Source organism: Pristis pectinata, chromosome 9 (genome assembly GCF_009764475.1).
Source record: "Pristis pectinata isolate sPriPec2 chromosome 9, sPriPec2.1.pri, whole genome shotgun sequence".
Lineage (NCBI taxonomy): Eukaryota > Metazoa > Chordata > Chondrichthyes > Rhinopristiformes > Pristidae > Pristis > Pristis pectinata.
In genome coordinates this window covers 39,172,223-39,192,274 of record NC_067413.1, presented here as the reverse complement: position 1 = coordinate 39,192,274, position 20,052 = coordinate 39,172,223, and the positions used below count along the sequence as shown (strand labels likewise).

The 20,052-nt window shown below is 38.1% G+C and overlaps 1 protein-coding gene across 2 annotated transcripts in view; it reads left to right on the top strand.

Annotated features, from left to right (window-relative positions):
- Positions 1-20,052, top strand: part of LOC127574611 (desmoplakin-like) — a 61,540-nt gene that overhangs the window by 8,137 nt on the left and 33,351 nt on the right. For both annotated transcript variants that reach the window (XM_052023760.1, XM_052023761.1), the window contains exons 3-14: positions 2,015-2,166; positions 2,355-2,523; positions 5,305-5,433; positions 9,590-9,658; positions 10,623-10,784; positions 13,557-13,661; positions 15,390-15,485; positions 16,023-16,148; positions 17,102-17,266; positions 18,374-18,528; positions 18,632-18,758; positions 19,368-19,569. In XM_052023760.1, the coding sequence (XP_051879720.1) occupies positions 2,015-2,166; positions 2,355-2,523; positions 5,305-5,433; positions 9,590-9,658; positions 10,623-10,784; positions 13,557-13,661; positions 15,390-15,485; positions 16,023-16,148; positions 17,102-17,266; positions 18,374-18,528; positions 18,632-18,758; positions 19,368-19,569 (1,657 nt within the window). The remainder of the gene's footprint in view (positions 1-2,014; positions 2,167-2,354; positions 2,524-5,304; positions 5,434-9,589; positions 9,659-10,622; positions 10,785-13,556; positions 13,662-15,389; positions 15,486-16,022; positions 16,149-17,101; positions 17,267-18,373; positions 18,529-18,631; positions 18,759-19,367; positions 19,570-20,052) is intronic.

The window sequence follows — 20,052 nt, the reverse complement described above, 5'->3', positions numbered from 1 at the left end:
AACCGGTCCATGCTGACCAAGATGCCCATCCAAGCTGGTCCTATATGCCAGTGTTTGGTCCATAACTTTCTAAACCTTTTCTGTCCATGTACCTATCCAAATGTCTTTTTAAAAGTTGATATTGTACCTCCATCAACCACTTCCTCTGGCAGCTCATTCCACATACATACCACTCTTTATGTAAATAAAAAGTTTCCCCCTCAAGTTCCTATTAAATCTTCCCTCACCTTAAACCTATGCCTTCTAGTTCTTGATTCCCCAACTCTGAGAAAGACTGAGTGCATTCACCCTATCTATGCCCCTCATGATTTTATATGCCTATCAAAGCATGATGTCATGACATCTACAATTTCTGCAGCATTTAAATTCAAGTAGGGTACTGCTGAAATTCTAATAACATTCTAATAAAATTCTGAATAACACTTTCTTATCCTTTCCTATTGTTTCACAAGCTTTCTGGCAGAAATTATAATTACTTTAATTGGGTCTTGCATACCTTGTGAATTATTTATTCACACAGAGTAGTACTGGTTCCTGAAACATTGTATACATTTCATATGTTCCTTTCAAAGCCTGCATGAGGGTACAATGACTTATTTCTTCTGCACAATTAATTTATGGTTTAGTATTGAAGCTAGTAATATTTAAAAGTTGATCTTCTGTCTGTCTTATTTGGAGTTGTCATTGTTACAATGGTTATTGCTAAGTTGGTATATGGAACACTATGTGGCAGGTGTAAAGCTAGTAGTCATTTGTGTACAAAACCCCATTCTGTTTTAGAAGGGAAATTTCCATTCTCGGTGTAAAATGTGTGCTCAGTAGATTATTGAACCATCAGATTAATAGTAAAAATTTCCTTATGAAATTGTAGCTGTACTTATTTTGTGGTTAAGCTATGTAATTACACTTTCTAAGTGGCCTTATTGGGCGTGCAATTTTTTTGTTTGTCACCGCAAATTAATTTTATTTTAAGTACCTTTAAACTCTTAGATGGGCTTTATTAATGTGGAGCCCTTAAACACTCTAAGATACTGTAATGTGGGATCTTGATTATTGTCAATTAAAAGACAGTAGATGCTAGAAGTATGAAATAAAACCAAAAAGTGCTGGAAATACTTTGCAGGTCAGGCAGCATCTGTGAAGGGAGAAACAGAGTTAATATTTCAGGTCAATGACTCTTCATTGGAATTGGGAAAAGTTTAAAACAAAAATTAAGCTGCAGGAAAAGAGGAGAGAACAATGGCAAAGTTTGTGATGCAGTGGAGGTTAAAGTCTGTCACATTTCAATTTCTCATTAAAGTATATTGACCTGGAATATTAACTCTGCTTCCTTCCCCACAGACACTGCCTGACTTGCTGAATATTTCCAACACCCTGTTTTTATTGCAGATCATTGAACTGAACTAACAGCTGTGAAGTGATTAGTTCAAATGCCATCAAGTTATTAAATTTGATTCAATACGTCCTGGTAATTGGTTGTCTGAAGCCAAGTGAAATTGACATTGGAAGCTTCAAGTGATGATGAGATGCATGGCATTGCAGAAGCCATATTCTGGCAAATTGTGGTCAACTTTGGGAGAGGAAGAATATGGAGTTCTTGGGGTAGAACAGCCTGATATCTTACCACTTTGGGTGTACAGTTACAAGGGTGCAATATGTGGAAAGTGCCATGAGGAAGCACAATCTCCAACTTATTGAAAAATGCTCTGTTTAAATAAAAGTGTAACCTGCGCTGTGATGTCAAAAGCTATGAGAGGTTCTGTTAAATTCATGATACAGTTCTTAATATATATGGCTGTTACATAAGGCAGTCAAATTAAATTAGTTTGATCTATATTTTAACAGAAGCATTAACTTGTGTTAAAACATTCCAAGGATTATGTACAGATAATAGATGTTAAAGTAACACAATGTTTTGAGGATTTGACAATGCTTATTTTGGGGGGGGGGGGGGGGGGGGAGGGGTGTGAAGTAAGGCTTAAGTTCAAGTGCCTGTGTTTATTTTTCTTGTCAGGATTTGAATGCTTTTGATCGTGGTCACCTTGGGAGATACAGACACCAGATTGATGCATTGTTAAGAGGTGCTGGTGATGACCTAGCAAACATTGAAGACAACATTGTAGATTTACACCGTAATCGGTACCCCACTGAGGCACTGCAAACTAGGTGCGTCTCGCGCTCTCGCACACACACCCCTCCCCCAATCCCATTTGCTATTCTTGTTAGGGATGGTTAATCTATTTAATTACACTGCTTTGTATAATGCACACCCTTAACAATGATGCTTAGTGGAAAACTGAACATAATGTGATTAACTCCATTCAGTGTTAACTTCTGCTTTTGAAACTTTGCAGTGTGTTTCGTCTCCGAAGTCAGATGCGTATTATTGCGAAAACCATCTCTGATCGATGGACAGAACGTTCCAAGTCAATGTATAACATCAACCAGAGATACACAGATTCCTGGGATGAAGAGCTGTCAAGGTCGACCAGTGAGCTGTTCAGCTGGTTAAAACAGCAAAAGGTAAATATGATCATAAAAAGAAAGGATTTTTAAAAAAAATTCATGTTTATTATGAGTTCCCTTATTATTCTAATTTTTTTTCTCAATAGGTACCCACTAAGCCTTAAACCCTTTCATATTTTCAATGAAAATGACACCAAGATTAACGTTCAGTCTTATTGTGAAATAGTGGCTGATATTAGGTGAACTTAATGTTTGCATTTTTTTTAGACGTTATCCGGCAGTAATTGATTTGACATGATGTGCTGCACCTATTGTATTGAGACAGTTAGCAATGTTACAATGCTACAAAAAGGTTTTGACCCAAAACATCAACATTTCCCTTCCTCCCACAGATGCTGCTTGACCTGCTGAGTTCCTCCAGCAGATTGTTTGTTGCTCTACAAAAAGCCCTGTACCTTTTGATTTATGGGGAAGGTACCAAACTTGAAGCAAAATACTGCAAAGTTTGGAAATATGTAATGAAAAAGAGAACTTGCTGGGAATATTCAGCTGGTCATTGCAGCTTCTGTGGAGAGAGAAGCAAAGTTAACAGCTTGGGTCAATGAGCTGAAACACCAACTGTATCCCACTCCGCAGATACTGCCTTACCTGTTGAATAGTTACAGCATTTTCTGTTGTTAAATGAGGGTCAGTGAGCCCCACATAACATTCACATTTATCTCTTCAAGATAATTCACTAATCACCTCCCCCTCTGCCACACCATCCCTTCCACCACCACACACTACTATTTTGCTCTCTTCCAAATCCAAGGCTGGTTATGTTTGAGTGGGAAGTGGAGAGAATCCTACATTAAGCCTTTCAACAGCACTACACCTGTAAAATCTGTTATTCATGTAATGAGTGTTATTTTGTAGTACCTAATTTTAGCTTTGAATCTCAGATGACAGAGATGTCATCAACTATGTCTGCAACAGACACTTCTGAACACATGGCTCAGGTAATGGGTTCAGGTGTCTTAGATTCCTTGGGAATGTAAGCGTGGCTGCTTTCTGTGTGGAGAGTAGCTAGTAGGTCAGTATCTAGAAGCCTTATCTCCTAGCACAACAGTTGGTGAATTTAATTACATTTTTTCAAATAAAAGTGGAATGAAAAGCTAATGTAGGTAACACTAGTAATGAAATTACTGGATTGTTTTTAAAAAAAACCCATCACAACAGATAACCTGCCATCTTTGCCTGGACTGACCCACACATACTCTGGATACAAGTAGAGCAGTTGATCCTTAACTGTCCAGTGACATGACCTAGCAAGCATTTGGATTGGGCAATAATGTTGGCCTGGCCAGTGGCAACCTCACATCTTGATTGAATGAAAGTAACCTGGTGTGTAGATTGTGAATGCACTCTTGTGTTCTTGGCCAAAGGACATTACACAGGAGAAAGCTATCAATGGTTTGTTCCAAAGGAACCAGAGATTCTCAGTCTCCATAGCTACAGCAGTCCGATGAGGAGTGTCCATTTTGTCAGCTGGAAGAAATTTCAGTGCTGGCTAAGTCATGGGCACTCATGGCTTGGAAGTCACTGCACGCTGCAGTATATATAGGAAGTTAATTTTGCAGCACTTTGGAGGGCAACACACTTGTGCACTTGAATATTCTGGGACAAACATAGGTATGTGTCCATAATCTTGACCTAATGTTGCATTTTAGGTGATTATTTGAGGTGGGTGGGTGAAGTCCTTGCCTGTCCGCCCATCTGAACCATTAATATGTGGACTTTGAGTGCAGTCCTTGCATGCCTTCCAATCATATTTTCAAGTTCTCATCATTCTCTTCCTCCAAGAGTCAATGCACCTAATTCCCTTTGCTGTATTCCCTCTGTACCATCCATATTTTTGTGAGCTTAGCATGCTAGGAAACTCTAGGACCTAATTGTGTCTGTGTTTGGAAAATTGTTGTCCTAAGTGTAAGGTCTGTTTCCCACTACTCTGTAAGCAAAAGTTGAAAATATGATTTCATTTATATAGTGACATATGCCTTAAATGTCACTGCACTATTATCTTTTATTGCCTTAATCACAAGCCCATTGCACCATATGCATTGTTTTGAACTAACTTTTAAAAGTAATGAAATATTGCTAGTATTATGTTGCTGGATTAAGTGGATTAGATGAAGAATTGGGTTGGGTTGCATGAAGAACTTTTGTAATCTCACCAAGGGTGCAGTAACAGATATTTTATCTATCTGTAGTCTGTTCTGTCAACGTAACTAACATCTCATGTATCAAATGGACTGCAGAGTTTAGAACTGGGTCAAAGTAATGCATGTTGTTGCACAGACTAATGCTGACACTTGATGTGGTATTTGTGTCAGTGGGAGAATACTGCAGTTTCACAGTGGAAGTGGTTTAAAAGTATCTCCTAAATAAACTTTAGGTTATGGTTTGAATTTTCCTTTGGGAGTTGGGTATTTTGGAAGGGGGAGAGAAAATATTGAAGAGAATAATTTAGTAAAAGATATATGGGAGTTTGCCTCTTTGCTAAGATGGTCTTAAAACATTAAATCCAGCTGTATCGAATGCAGAGAAGATTACTATTTATTATGCAGTCAGTCAATATTCATAATATTCTAAAGCTCATTTACTACATGGACGTGGCTTTGTCCGTGGCTTGAGTCCTCTGTTATATATTGTATTAATTCACTGCATACGTACATTTTGATTTATGTAAGTACCAACTCCATCGTAATATTCAAATAGAATTATGTAACAGGATGGTTTTGAGGGGATGGTTCAAAAATCAGCACTCTGGTAAAATTGGTTTCTTCTTTCCCTGTGCAGCTTCTTTTAGATTCTCAAGAATGGGGTGTGGATGCAACCTCGGTAGAGCAACACATGAATAATCACAAAAGATACCATAAGAGCCTCGAAGAAGCTCGCAGGAAAATAGATAAAATCAAAGCGGAACAGGTAGGTGTACGAAGTTGCTGCCCAGCACTACTGTTGTCCTACCTGTGATTCACCTGTTGTAAATGGAAGTGTATGTGTAAAATGAAAGGAGGTTATTGCTCCACCACAGTACTCAGAGGTCCATTCACCCAAAAAATTCCCCAAACAGACCTTTGTTATCCCAGACCCAGCCCAAAAGTGGAATGCTTTCACTTGGAAAACACTCATTTCCTGAACTGGCTTGAGTTTAAAATCTTTGACTGAGACAAGCAAGACATTATGGCTGGAGATTTCCACTCCTCTCATGGGAAGCATTTGATGATTCACTGTCCTTAAGAGTGAAAAGATGGGAAGTTGCAGGCTCAGGACTATGGAAGTAGAAACCCATATCCTGAGTGTTTATAAATTACTGAAGACAGCCATCATCTAGATGTGACAGAGATGATGGATTCAGATTGGTTTATCGTCATGTATACCAGGATGAATGAAATTCCTTGCTTGCCTGAAGGTCACAGAGTAAACAGTATACATGGTAATAATAAATATAGATACAGTGATGGGTGCAAAAGTAACAGAATGGTGCAAAGTATTGTGTATGAAGTAGTGCAAAAAGAAATTTAGCATGTAGAAAAAGCATTAAGCATAATCTAGAATAGATTAACAAGCATCCATTTTATGTTGGAAGTAAGAAGAGTAGTAATGTGAAAGAGAAAGGAGATATTTAAAAGTGAAAGTTAGAGATGTTAAGTAAACATTACATTCTAGTGCAATGTGGGTGCTTTTTTTAGATTTGTGGGCTCTAGCAATGTGTTTGAGACAAGATTGGATTACTCAAATATGGCTGAATTCCTTAAGGAATTCATGAAGTCATTTCTGGTATTAGACATATCTGGAAGGTCTGCAATGGTATTGTTTTCCCCTGTTTTGGGTGCTGTCTTTCTGTACCAGTGACAAGCAAACCCTGCAAAATGAATAGTGGGAAGAAAATCATTCCTTGGCTGAGGCAAATGTAAGCAGAGATGTGCTTTGAAGATGGTTTCCCAATAGGACAGGTGTAGGCTGCAGTTAGGCTCCTGGTCATGTACAAGGATTGTTGCTGTGTTATGTGAGCCTTTCTGAATGGCTGCACAAGGTCTGGCTTGTGATCAGCAGTTGCTGTGTTATGTGAGCCTTTCTGAATGGCTGCACAAGGTCTGGCTTGTAATCAGCAAAAGACAGTCATCAGCATGGTGAAAACTGGAATCTTGTCTTGGCTAACACTTAACCACAAATCCGGTACTGTCAGTGAAATAATCACATTTGGCAAAATTAACAGAAATCTGCAAGAGACTATGGGGCAGATATTTATCCTCAGTCATGTATGCAAAAAGAACAAAATAACAGCAGCAGTATGTTGAACTCTACATCATAAAGGATTGCTTCTGTTGATTTCAATACAACCAAATTTCTGCAGGGTGTGCAGGGCGGCACGGTAGCATAGCAGTTAGCGTTATGCTATTACAGCGCCAGCGACCTGGGTTCAATTCCCGCTGCTGCCTGTAAGGAGTTTGTACATTCTCCCCGTGTCTGTGTGGGTTTCCTCTGGGTGCTCTGGTTTCCTCCCACATTCCAAAGACCTAAAGGTTAGGAGCTGTGGGCATGGTATGTTGGCGCTGGAAGAGCAGTGACACTTGCGGGCTGCCCCCCAGCACATCCTTAGTAATGCAAACAGATGTATTTCACTGTGTGCTTTGATGTACATGTGACTAATAAATAAATATTTTATCTTATATCTTACCTTGTATATCTTCTCCCAGGTACTGAACTGTACAAGTTTAGGGACGTGACAAGGACTACGTTTACACATGCTGAAGAACATACTGCCCTCTGCTGGCAACTTTTAAAGATTAAGATATCTTTATTAGTCACATGTACATCGAAACAAGGCTCTGGCTAAGAAGAGAGGAAAAAAACGTTTCCACAAAATTTAAAAACTTGAATGCTTAACATTGACCTTGACCAGTGTACATTTAGTGAATACTGCAGAAATATGTCAAAGCGCAGCAGAATCCCTTTTAATTCATCTCGGTGTACTACTGCTGCTTTAAAGTTTCTCCAAGTCACGCTTCTGCAGTAAAAATAATTTGCACAATTAGGATTTGTATACCTTTTGGGGGGGGGGGGGGGAGGAAATGTCATCTTAAGCTGTGGCAGGCAAAATGCCTATCAACAAAACTTACAAGGTGAAAGTAATTTAAATTTATGGCTAAATGTCTCTGTGAAATTCCATTACTGTCCATATTAAGAATATTATTTATTTTCATATCCTTACAATGTACAAGGAGGCCTTTTTGTCCATTGAATCTATGCTGATTCTATTGCTCACCTGAACACTTTAGCAATATTTTTCCTTTTCTCGCATGTACTTCCAAGTGTGAATTTTGTAGAGAAGAGATGATCAAAATATGGGCACCAACCCCCTCATGCCATGAAGTTATTTGTACTTTGTTTTAAAAAAAAGCTTAATGCTCTGTACCAAGCATGCTTCCTCTTATTGATATGGCCAACTTGTTTCCAGTTGGTATGTGATTAGATTGCTAAATTTGATGCCTTGAGGATGTTGAGTATAAGGTGAAGTTGAGTATGCTTCAGTGAAAGCATCAATGAGTATGCTTCAGTGAAAGCATCAACAATGATTTGGAACTTAGCTGAACATGTGCAGACATTGTGCACTGGAATGATGTCCTCAATTATATATCCAAAATTAGACAGCACAGAATTTTCAGCTCACTGGACATGCAAAACACAAATGATTAATATGCTTTGGTTTATGGGAACATCAAATGCCCAGCACCCAATTTGTACAAAGATTAAATATGAATGCTGGGTGGATTCCTACCTCATTTAAGGGTTATCAGTAGTATACAATCAGGAAGGAACTGTCGCAGGAGTCCTCAACATTGACTCTGGATCCCATGAAATCTCATGGCATCATTAAACTTGGGCAAGGAAGCCTTTGCTGATTACTACCTACCATTCCCCACTTGGCTGATGAATCAATAATACTCCATGTAGCACACCACTTCACTCTCAATTACAATGTGAGCTGCATTGCAGTACTGTTACATTTCTATGAAAATGAAGGACAGCAATTAAAACTTACAAAATGCTAAGATTTGAACCTTGCCTGCAGTTGTACCTTTGATCATCAGGTTAGAAATGACTGGTAGCAGACTGGCTGTATGTTGTTGATAATCTTTGTCTGGTTCCCAAACATGGAATATCTTCCTCATGTTAAAATTCCTAGTGCTCCTCTGTCCACCCCTTTCCCTTGACATGTCTTTCTGCTGGATATGGTTGTGTTGGAGAGAATGCAAAAGAGATTCACCAGGATGGATCGGAGAACTTTATTTATGGGAGAGATTGGATAGACTGTGCTCGGACACTGAGGGGTGACCTGATAAAAATTTAGAAGATTATGAGAGGCATAGGTAGGGTAGATAATCAAAATCTTTTTTCCCATGGTAGGGGTATCAAAAGCAAGAGGGCATAGGTTTGAGGTTGGAGATTTAAAGGGGATCTTAGGGGGTAAGCTTTTTATACAAAGAGTGGTTGATATCTGGAACGTACTGCCCCTGGAGATGGTGGAATCAGATACAATCGTTACATTTAAGAGGCATTTAGACAGACACAAATAGGCGAGGTATAGAAGGATACAGTCCTGATGCGGGCAATGGGATTGGTGTAGATGGGCAGAAAGGCTGGTATGGATGTGGTGGGCCAAAGGGCCTGTATCTGTGCTGTACATGAAAGCATCATGACTGTATGCTGCTGGCTGAAATCTAGAAGTGAATCTAGGCGAAATTAGGATCAAGAAATCCTACAACCTAGTAATAGGTCTTTTGGATTTGTTGGCTGTGGCAAGGTTGCTTTTTAGTTGCAACCAGCTACTCAAGACCTGATGTCATTGCCTTCTTTTGTAATACAATAATAGTTCTAATTAAATTGGAAAGGAAGAGGACTGCAAGAGACTTTACTTTTGTAGTTGGTGTTTGGTGTGATTGGTAAAGTGACAGTTTATAGGATTTATCAAATCATTTCCATTGCATAAATACCCATGATATATCTTCCTGCCATCATTACAAATTAGTTACAGCATTTATTCACAAGTTCTGATTCACTTTTCATTCTTTCACAGTATGACAACCATTCTAGCAACTACAGGGATGCCATTGAAGCAATAGAAAGTGAATATGAAAGTATGTTGGTAAGCAGAAATAATCAATGAAGCTGAAATCAAATGTTTTCGGTGATTTAGGAATATGGGAACAGCAGTAGTCATATTCCCTTCCTAATTCAATGAGATAGCCTGTGACCTATTTCTATACCGCAAAATCAAAGAATGGTTACAATACAGAAAGGACCAGTCAGCCCATCGAGTCCATACTGGCCCTATGCAAGTCTCACTCCACCACTCTTTCCTATCCTTTCATATTATTTCAAATCCTAACTTAGCTGGTTTTTGAATGCTGAGATTGAATCAATTTCCACTACTGCCCCTGACGGGGCATTAACAGCACTACCACTCAATTCATACTTTTTTTTCCCTTCTATGAGTTTCGATGCTTTTGCTAATCACCTTTGTTCTATGTCCCTTACTCCTTGACCCTTCCATCACTGGGGATGGTTTCTCTCTTTCTACTTAATATCTACTCTGTCTAGATCCTTCATGAATTTAATATCTTTAACAGATGCTCTCTTAACCTCCTTTATTCCAAGGAGAACGACTCCAGCTTCTCCTGACTTTGCACCTACTAAATTCCCTCATCCTTGGAATCATTTTAATAAACTACTTCTGCAGCCTTTCTAAAGCCTATGCATCTTTCTGAAATATAACTGCCTTTTTCCCCATTTCACCAAAATACTATCAGTCTTGGCTTTGATATTAATATCTGACACAGCATCAATTGCCATTGCAGAAGAAAGCTCCAAACTTCCATGTTTTCCAACTTCACTCTTGAAAGACCTGGCTTGAATCTTTAAATTTTCACTCGAGCTATGTTCCTGAATCAATGGAAATTGATTCAATCTTCCCCAACAGTTCCTCCTCCAGACTTTTAAGTGGATGACCTCTGAATTGTTAAGATTCAAGGGAATACAATCCTTGTTTCTGTATTCTTTCCATGTGTAATGAAATAAGTGATGAGTCTTGTTGTTTCTATACATCTTAGAAAGCTTCAGAGGACAGATTTGATCAACTGAGAAAGTTTCAGGACATCATTCAGGCCACCTCCAATGAGATTATGTGGATCAATGACCGTGAGGAAGAAGAACTTGTCTATGATTGGAGTGATAAGAACACAAACATGGCTCAGAAACAAGAAATGTTCTCAGTAAGTCAGAACAGGACAGATAATGATTGACTGACTGAAGCTGCGTTCTGCAATTAAGAGTTAGACATGTCGGTATTTGTCCATTGCCATCAGTGTGTAACTATTGTTGTATCTTGAGATAAATTCTCCCTCTACTCCAAGAAGAGAGATTAAATGTGGAGGTTATTGCACAGAGTGATTATCTAAGTATTTAACCAAATTGTTGAACCACAAATCTCATGTAGTGGATCCCTCACCTGACTGTAGAACATACAGCACAGGAAACAGCCAATTATTGTCCTCCCTCCTGTATTTACTTGGGCCCTATTTAAAGGCACCTATACTGTTTGCCTCAAGTGCTCCATTTGGTAGCTAGTTCTCCAAACTCACTAGCTAAAGAAGTTTTCCTGATTTCCCTATTAGACCCCATCAGTGACTCTGTTGTACTTCGGTCTCTAGTTTACATCATTGTGGTAACATCTCCAAATTGATTCTGTCAAACCCTTTGTAATTTTAAAGACCTTTATTAGGTTACCAACCAGACTTGCTTTTCCTAAGAAAGAAAGACCTAGCCAATTCACTCTTTCTTGATGGTCATAATGTTTTGGTTCTAATATCCGTCTTCTAAATCGCTTTCACCACTTTCAGTTCTCATATTTCCCTTTAGTCGTATAAAGCAGGACTGCATGCAGTACTCCAAACATGATCTAACCAAGTACTGCTGCAGATCCAAGCCCATCCGTAGAGTGGGGGTTCCAGACCAGTCTGTATATGCACTAAGTCGTGAAGGCAGAATCCAAACCAAGAATATTAGCTGACTTAAAGTTTACCCCATCCTCTTTTGGAGAAACATCAAATCACCTTGCAGCGGCAAAAGGAAAGCTAAATGCTGTTTTTTAAAAAATATTATTTATAACTAATTCATGTTGCTAGTCCTGAGCTTCCTCCTACATTTACTTTGTAATTTTGTAAGTTTTCACCTTCTCACCTTCTTTGCAATAATCTGTGCAATAACATGATACCTGATGCATTGTGACACCCGGTTATAATGTATGACATTTAAATGGCAAAAAAACTGTTACCATGTTAAACTATGCATAAACTATCATTTTTGTTTCGTTTTAATCTATGGCCCTTTTTAAGTAGAATTTTATTTAATTGCCTATTTTAATTGAACAGTTGAAGAGCCTCAACCTGTAGCAATACAGGTTATGAACTAGGATTAACCAACAGCCCAAATTTGACTGGCATGGAAACAAGGTGGAGTTGGCTCATTCTTTGGCCTAAACTTCTATGATTCAGTGGCAGGAGAAGATTCTTTTCAAAACATTTAAAAAAAAACAATGTATTTTCAAAACTTGAAGTAGAAATTCACTGATATTATTTGTATTGAATGCACCTTCATGATTATGGCTTCGTGTTCAGCTCCATTTCTGATTGACTCCGATTGCATTGGAGTGACCAAGGATAAATTTCTACCTCCACTGTGCTCCTGAAGTCTGGTAAAAAGAGGAAACGTTTCAGCTTTTTAAAATTTTGCTTACTGTGCTGATAGAATTTCTGCATCCTGTATAATGAACCTGTGGTAATGAATGCAAAATGATCTGAATGCCAGCAGGGAGCTACTGCAAGTAGAAAAGGATAATTGGTTAGCAAAATTGTTGACAACAGATTGACAAATATTTCTGTTAGAAAAGTTTTGCCTTTCATCAAAATTTTAGAAGACTAATAATCCAAAATGTCATTTATATTTTTCGTATCCTCTTACAAGAGGGAGGCTATTCAGCCCATCAAGTTTATGCCAGCTCTTAGAGCATATCCATTAGACCTATTCCCCTCCTTATTTACTTGTAACTTATTCTCTCTCATATGTTCATGTACCCTGATTGTCCCACCACTGACCCACACTACAAGTAATTCATAGTTGCCAGTGAACCAACTAGCACATCAGAGCAGCAAAGGGAAACCCATGCAGTCACAGGGAGAACATGCAAACTCCACACAGACAGCATCCGAGGAAAAGCTGAAACCCATGTTGCTGGAGCTACTGTGCCACCACCAAGCTGAAGTATGTTCAGAGAAGTTGAAATGCCTCCTGACAGGACAATACCTGAGATTGTGATGCATATGTTTTGAAAGTAATCCTCTAATTCCCTGGGAAGACTATAAATTATGCATTCAGAATAGGAGAGACAAGAGACTGCAGATGCTGAAATCTGGAGCAACCAACAATCTGCTGGAGGAACTTAGCAGGTTGAGCAGCATCTGTGGCAAAGGAATTGTCAATATTTCGGGTCAAAATCCTGCATGGGGACTTGATATTTCCTGAAACGTCAAGTCCTGATGCAGTATTTTGACCCGAAACGCCGACAATTCCTTTTCTTCCACAGATACTGTTGGACCCACTAAGTTCCTCCAGCAGATTGTTTATCACTCAGAATAGGAATTATGCATGTTCTGTGGTCCTCAATAGTAGCAGCAATACTGCTATCATTTGGCCCTTGTATTTCTATGTGGGTGCTTAGCTTCTAACTGATCACCACGATGACTATCTGGTTAAAATGTTCCACACTGTGCATGTAAACTAATGTCCAAAGGGCAAAAGCTATTAAAGATGAGCGTTTTTCTTAATACATATGATGGATTACATGCCAGAAGAGGCATTGAGTGTGACATTATGACATTTGGTCTGATGTTAGTGTTTGATATCACTTTGTGGGGCAGCTTTAATGAAGTTGTACACATTTTATTTTGCTACTTGTTAAATTTTTATATTTATTTCTTTTTTGTTAGATACTGATGAGCCAGTTGGAAGAAAAAGAAAAGCGGTTAAACAGACTCAAACAAGAAGGTGACCAGCTAGTAGCAAATAATCATCCCGCATCTGACAAGATTGAGGTGGGGTATCTGGCTAATCACTCAACTCGGGCAGGGCAAGTGCTGACAAAATGTTTTATAATTCAAGTTTGCAATCAGTTTTGGACATAGAAAAGTTGCAGCACTTAACTTCACTCCATATATTCACATATAGCCACTTATAATAATGTGGTGTACGAATAGCATTCATTACCTAGGTATCTATACAAGATGTTAAGAGGGAGTTGCTACCAGCCTTAAATTTAGACTGAGTGCTGCTTTTGTATCAAGTTCCTTCATTGTTTTAATGGAGCTCTTTAAAATGTACAAGGTATTGCCCCCTGTGGGGATAATTTTGATGGAAAAGTGGACAGAGATGATGCCTGAATTCTTGCCTGGTGTACTTGGCACAACACCAATTTGCAGCCTTTATAGGATAGAAATTAAATTGTATACAAATAGTTTATTAAAATACTAAAATAAATATGATAAAAGCCTGTTAAATGTTTGTACAATAATGATGCAATTTCCAGATTAGAAGTGCTAAGCATGTATTTTCTGCAAAATCCTAGTTACTAGAGCCTGGCAGCTAACTCCATCTTATTTAAATCCTATTCCAATACAGGGCATTGTTCCCTGGGTTTTAACATTTAAATATCATAATTTTAAGGTTCAGTGATTTTTATTAATGCTTAATATTTTAAGGCAATATGAGGCCATAGCTCACAATAGATCAGACACTATTTCTCCAGAAAGTACATTGTAAGCTGATTTTATTATTTCTAATTTTGTTTACTACTAGTTTATGTAGAACAATATTGTCTGGAATTTTCAGACAATAATTAGTGAAATTATGTTCATTCAACCACAGAAATTTCTTAAGGCGTGTAATTTGGTTTCAGTTTTTAGTGTTATAAATCTCTCTAGTGGTAGCAATCTTTGGACCAACTGTTTTGTCCTTTTTAGATTATGTTATTCATCTGAAAGTAGGTAATTGGTACAGGATTCTTTGCTCCCATTAATCACCTGAAGCTTTTAATCTCTTGTACACTGAGCGTGAAAATGCCAACTTCACATTTTGCAAATGGTTTCACAAAGGAAAAAAAAGTAGCTTTATTGTCTGCAGTTTTTTTGAAAAGCATTGATACTCTTTCTGAAATAAACACCACTGGTTTGGTAATTCTTTGTAGAAAAGACTGAAGAAACAGTAATGAGAAGTTCTACATATATTTAGATTCAAAACTTTCCTAATGCTCAAGATTTGAATGAGAACAGAACCAAAGTTTGATGACATTAGGCAAAATAATTCTATAGTTCTTAAAATTACCGACTACTGTGTGGGGAATACTTTTAACAAGACAATAGAAAAGGTGTGTACTGCAGTAACATACTACCACTAATCGTGTCAGAAAGACCTTCAGAAACATGAAGTACATAACCAAGGCCACTTCTCCATCCAACGTGTACTAGCCAGAACCCAAAATGATACCTTGAAGTATATTTACTCTTATCCTCAACCCATCTTTTTTTTAAAAATCTATGTGCTGCCCCTCTGCTGTGTCATACCCTAATAAATCCTTACAGCTTGGCTTTTTTTTTGTTTGAATTACCTTCTTGCTTCATTCAAGGTATTGTGGAAATGGAATTAGCAGGGATATCACATTGGTGATATTCAGCATGACAAATTATTCATGTATCATAATGTTGGGTTTTGTGTGAATTTGCAGCATTTGTACTAATGGGGAAAATTGGATTTTTCTTGCACTGTAGGCTTACATTGATACTTTGCAGACCCAGTGGAGTTGGATTCTCCAGCTTACCAAATGCATTGAGGTCCATCTGAAGGAGAATTCCAATTACTTTCAGGTACATTTACAAGTTCAATACCAGTTAATGTAACTTACCTTTTGAAAATGTGTGTGCTATAGATGTAGAGAGGTTTCATTGTTTAGTTTGCCATGAAAGACTTTTCAACTTTGGAGAATGAAGAGCTGCAAGGAAAACCAAAGCACCGCAGATGCTATAAATCTGAGAGTGAAACACACAATGTAGGAAATACTCAGCAGGTCAAACAGTATTCACAGAGAGAAACAGAGCTTAATGCCTCAGGTCTACCTCCTTTCATCCAGATTGAGTTTGATGAAAAGGACATTGACCTGAAACATTAACTCTGTTTCTCGCTCTATAGATGCTGCCTGACCTCCTAGTTTTCCAGCATTTTCTGTTTTAATATTAAGACATAACTGTTTCATCATGCTGATTAGTTGAGTCATTCTAACTCGAGCACCAAGCTAGGTTGGGTGGACTGATTTAAAGAAAATGCCTTAATGGGAAGGAGAGGAATTAATCAACTGAACTGCATTCTTTGCATGTTTGTCAGATTCTGTTTTTATCACTTTATAGTTTTTCGAGGATGCACAAGTAACTGAAAACTCTCTGAAGAAAATGCAGGATTCCCTAAGAAAGAAATATGTCTGTGATAGGTCAACATCACTGCAGCAATTGGAGAAGATGATTACAGAATCCGAGGTATTCCTTTCATAATTTTAAAGCAGGGGTTAGATGAATGTCTGCAAAGACCCCTGATTTTTGGAAAGCTTTTCCCTGTGGAACATTGCTACCCCTTCACACATTAAAAATCAGTCTATTGTTTTGTCTTGTTTCCCACCCACCCTTCCATTGCCTGTAATTTCCATAGGGATAAGGGAGCTGAGCCACCAGTAATGCCGTGCAAAAGAGAGTGGAGCAGGTACCTGATGCCCCTGACTTGGTTTCTTCCACTGCTGGCTGAGTCTGTCATTTTTCAGTTTCTTAGGCAGTCTGCAATAGTCTTTACGCAGATCCTGCTGTGAAAATAGCAGATTTGACTGTAAATGCAGGGATGAAAGCTTTCTTTAAACATTCCAGGTTTAAGCTTCTGCTATTGAGGTTTACCAGCTGGTCTTCCCTGAAAAGCAAGAAACTGCAGATGCTGGATATGGGAAATGCTCCCTAGTAGACCTTGAACACCAGCTCTGTTTCTGTTCCTGTTCCCTTGGATGCTGTCTTCCCTTCTGAGTGTCTCTGACATTCCCTGTTCTTATTTCGAGAAAGTCTGAGGTTAGGAGTCAAGTCACCTTGTTCCTTTTAGTTATATGCTTCCTGGTGGAACTGGGCCCAGTCAAGACAATCCTGCAATGGGGATGTCTCAACTCCTGGTAACAAACTATCACATGGAATTTTGAACAATCAATTTGAAAATGGGGGAAGAGTCAGAGAACTCAAACAAAAGCAATTTGTGTGCTATTACTTTTGGTTAATGTTCTTCTAGAATCCTACGATCCCAGCTGATATTGAAGCAGCACCAAACTATATGTGGATGCTGTCTTGGACTTCTTAGCTTTATTACAACACAATAGAACAGTAGAATGTGTGATCATCAAAGTGACTTAATATCTGACTTCAAGTTTTCATTTGTTCTATTTGTTTTCTTTCTTTTGCAGAAAGATAAGGAGAAAATCCATGAATACAAAAGACAGGTGTCAAACTTGGTCAACAAGTCAAAGAAAATAGTGCAACTAAAACCACGCAATCCATCTACTGCTATTGACCAACGGGGTCCAAACCAAATCATTCTCAAGGCTCTTTGTGACTACAAACAGGATCAGGTATAGTTATAGCTCTGTTTGTTGGTAACAAGCCCTTGTCAGTTCAGTGCTATCCATAAAATCATCCAGTGTGCAGTTGATCAGGTGTTGGTAGGTGGACAACTTTCAATGAAAGTAGATTGGTCATAAAGCATTCGCATTATTGAATCTATTTTTCTGAATGTCCTGGCCCCATTAGTGTCACAGTCTTTTGGAAGCTGAAGGACTTGTCCAATTAAAGTGAGAAACTGGTAATTATTTAATTTGATTGAAAAGAAGTTTCAGAGTATTGAGAACTTTCCTTGTATTGAATTGAGTTCCACAAAAACAGTGTCTTTAAATATTGGATCTCCTCATTAGTCATGATTGATTTAATTTTGCATCATTTTATCTCCCAGTTTATTCATTTAATTGTAAAGTAACTTAAGAAAATGTGACTACATTGAAGCCAGCAGATCATGTTATAATGACTAGGGAGCTTTACTGCAAATCTGATTTGACTAGTGCCATGTCAGGCCTTGTTGTTACAGTCCCAATTAATAGTACTGTTGTATGTATCTTTTCAAATTGTGCATGTCACCTAATAGTATGGTTAACTTGTAAGATAAGTTTTGCTGGGCATTTATGTTTATAGAAAGATTTTCTTTTGCTTAATGAAACATCGGATTGCAATGCTATTCATTTGTAGTAATTTGATGTTTGTTTTCACTAACATTTTAGTAATTTTAAATTAGCAGTTGAATTAAACAGCCTTTTTAAGCATAGCAGTCCTGCTCTAGAGGCTTTTGACTGGTCGTCTCCAAGAGTAACCAGGAGGCCAATGTAGGAAGGCTGGCAAATGCATAACTGCATTTTATTGTCATTCCATTGATTTAATAACACAACTCAACTTAACTCAAAGGATAATTGCCATTTATATATCATTATGCCATGAGAACAATTTGAGGTCATGATGAAACTTTCTCACATGAAGCCTTTTGCTCAACTTGAAGTATGTATGGTATAAGCAGCATTAGAACCAATGTGCTAAATTATGACTATATTACTTAGTTTACAATTGTAGCGTTATAATTGACATGTTAAATAATTTTACTATGATTCCAATATATTCCTCACTTTTTTTTTAAGAGAGTTGTCCATAGAGGAAATGAATGCATCTTATTGGATAACTCTCAACGCAGCAAGTGGAGGGTGATTGGACCAGGTGGAATGGAAATGGAAGTTCCATCTATTTGTCTTCTCATCCCACCTCCAAACCCTGGTGCAATTGATCTTGCAAACAAGTATGAGATGTCACTTTGCAGTTTACTTGTTTCTTAAATTATGAATGTAGTTTCTGTGCTGTGCTGAAGAATCTGAAATGGTGCTTTCTGTTGTTCTGACCAGAATTGATCAGTACTACGAGGCTATCCTTTCTCTATGGAACCAACTGTACATTAATATGAAGAGCTTGATTTCTTGGCAATACTGCATGATAGATATTGAAAAGATACAGAGTTGGACCATATCTGTGGTAAGCTCTAGAAAACCCTTGCTTGTGTATGTTTTGGAAACTTCTGTCCTCTAAGGATGAGGTGTAGTGAATTGGATGAGGGAACACTGTAGGAAAACACTATTTTATTGTTTGTTAAAGATGTGATTATCTCACAGTATTTTATTCTCACAGTTGGTACACACAACAAATCTATGGAGATGAACAATTTTTCCAGAGCAAGGACAGGTGATGACAAATCCTACTGTGACAAGCCTCCCTCTCCATTTGGCTTGTATCAGCTGTAGCATTGAAAGAGAATGTCTTCATCCTAATGGGCTCTCTGGATGCAGATGCACATAAAATGGTGAAGATGATTTTTTAAAAAATCGAAAGAAATGGATCATGTTTCCTATTAACTCAACAATGGTAGCTATTAGGGTTCTTTTTTGACTCTTCCAAAAGAAGGCACTTTCGTAGATAGGATACATATTAGAAGTGTGACATTGTATTTCAGTTGCTTTTGCCCAACTTTAACCTAGATATGAGAAAATCTCTGTTTCCTGCTCAAGTAGATAATATGGCCAAAGGTGACCAGAAAGGGGGTATTAATTCATAACTGCTTGCAAGTAATCTTTGTTTTGTTTTCAGTTACGAACAATGTCTCGGGAGGATTATGAGTTAGTTCTCAAAAACTTGGAAAAGAACTTTAAAGCTTTCCAGGCATACAGTAAGGATTCGCAATACTTCTCTGATGCAGACAAGCATAAATTGGAAAATGAATTTGGCTCCAGCAAGAAGCGCTATGTGAACATGGTAACCACTCTGGAAGAAGAGAGAACTAGTGTGCAAGGTTTGTAACATTTACTGTGCTCCATGGTGCTTAGCTCCAGAGCTATATAAGTTACACTTTTCAGCGATGAAAGAAATAGAACTTACTGTTGGATCTGACGTCACCACACTGTTTGGTGATCAATCTAGATCATTGCAACTTATTGAGGGAAAGTATGAATTTCTGAATTAACTGTTTGGCTTTTTTTTGCCATTGTTGAATCTGTGTTCTCTGGTTACTGGAACACCTTACCAGTAGAAATGCTTTGTCACCATGTTCTGCATTAAAACACTTCATAATTCTGAACAGCTCTGTTAAGTCCCACCTTGCGCTATGCTGGCCTAGATATTTATCTGCACAGTTTAAAGAAGTGTGCATAAAATGCTTCCGTCATGGGTCCTCCACAACACGCATAGTACCCAAGATACTTGAGCATAACTGATGACCAGCTGCGCATGCTTCCTTCACAAGCTGTCGATCACATGAAGGGAACAACAGGGTGTC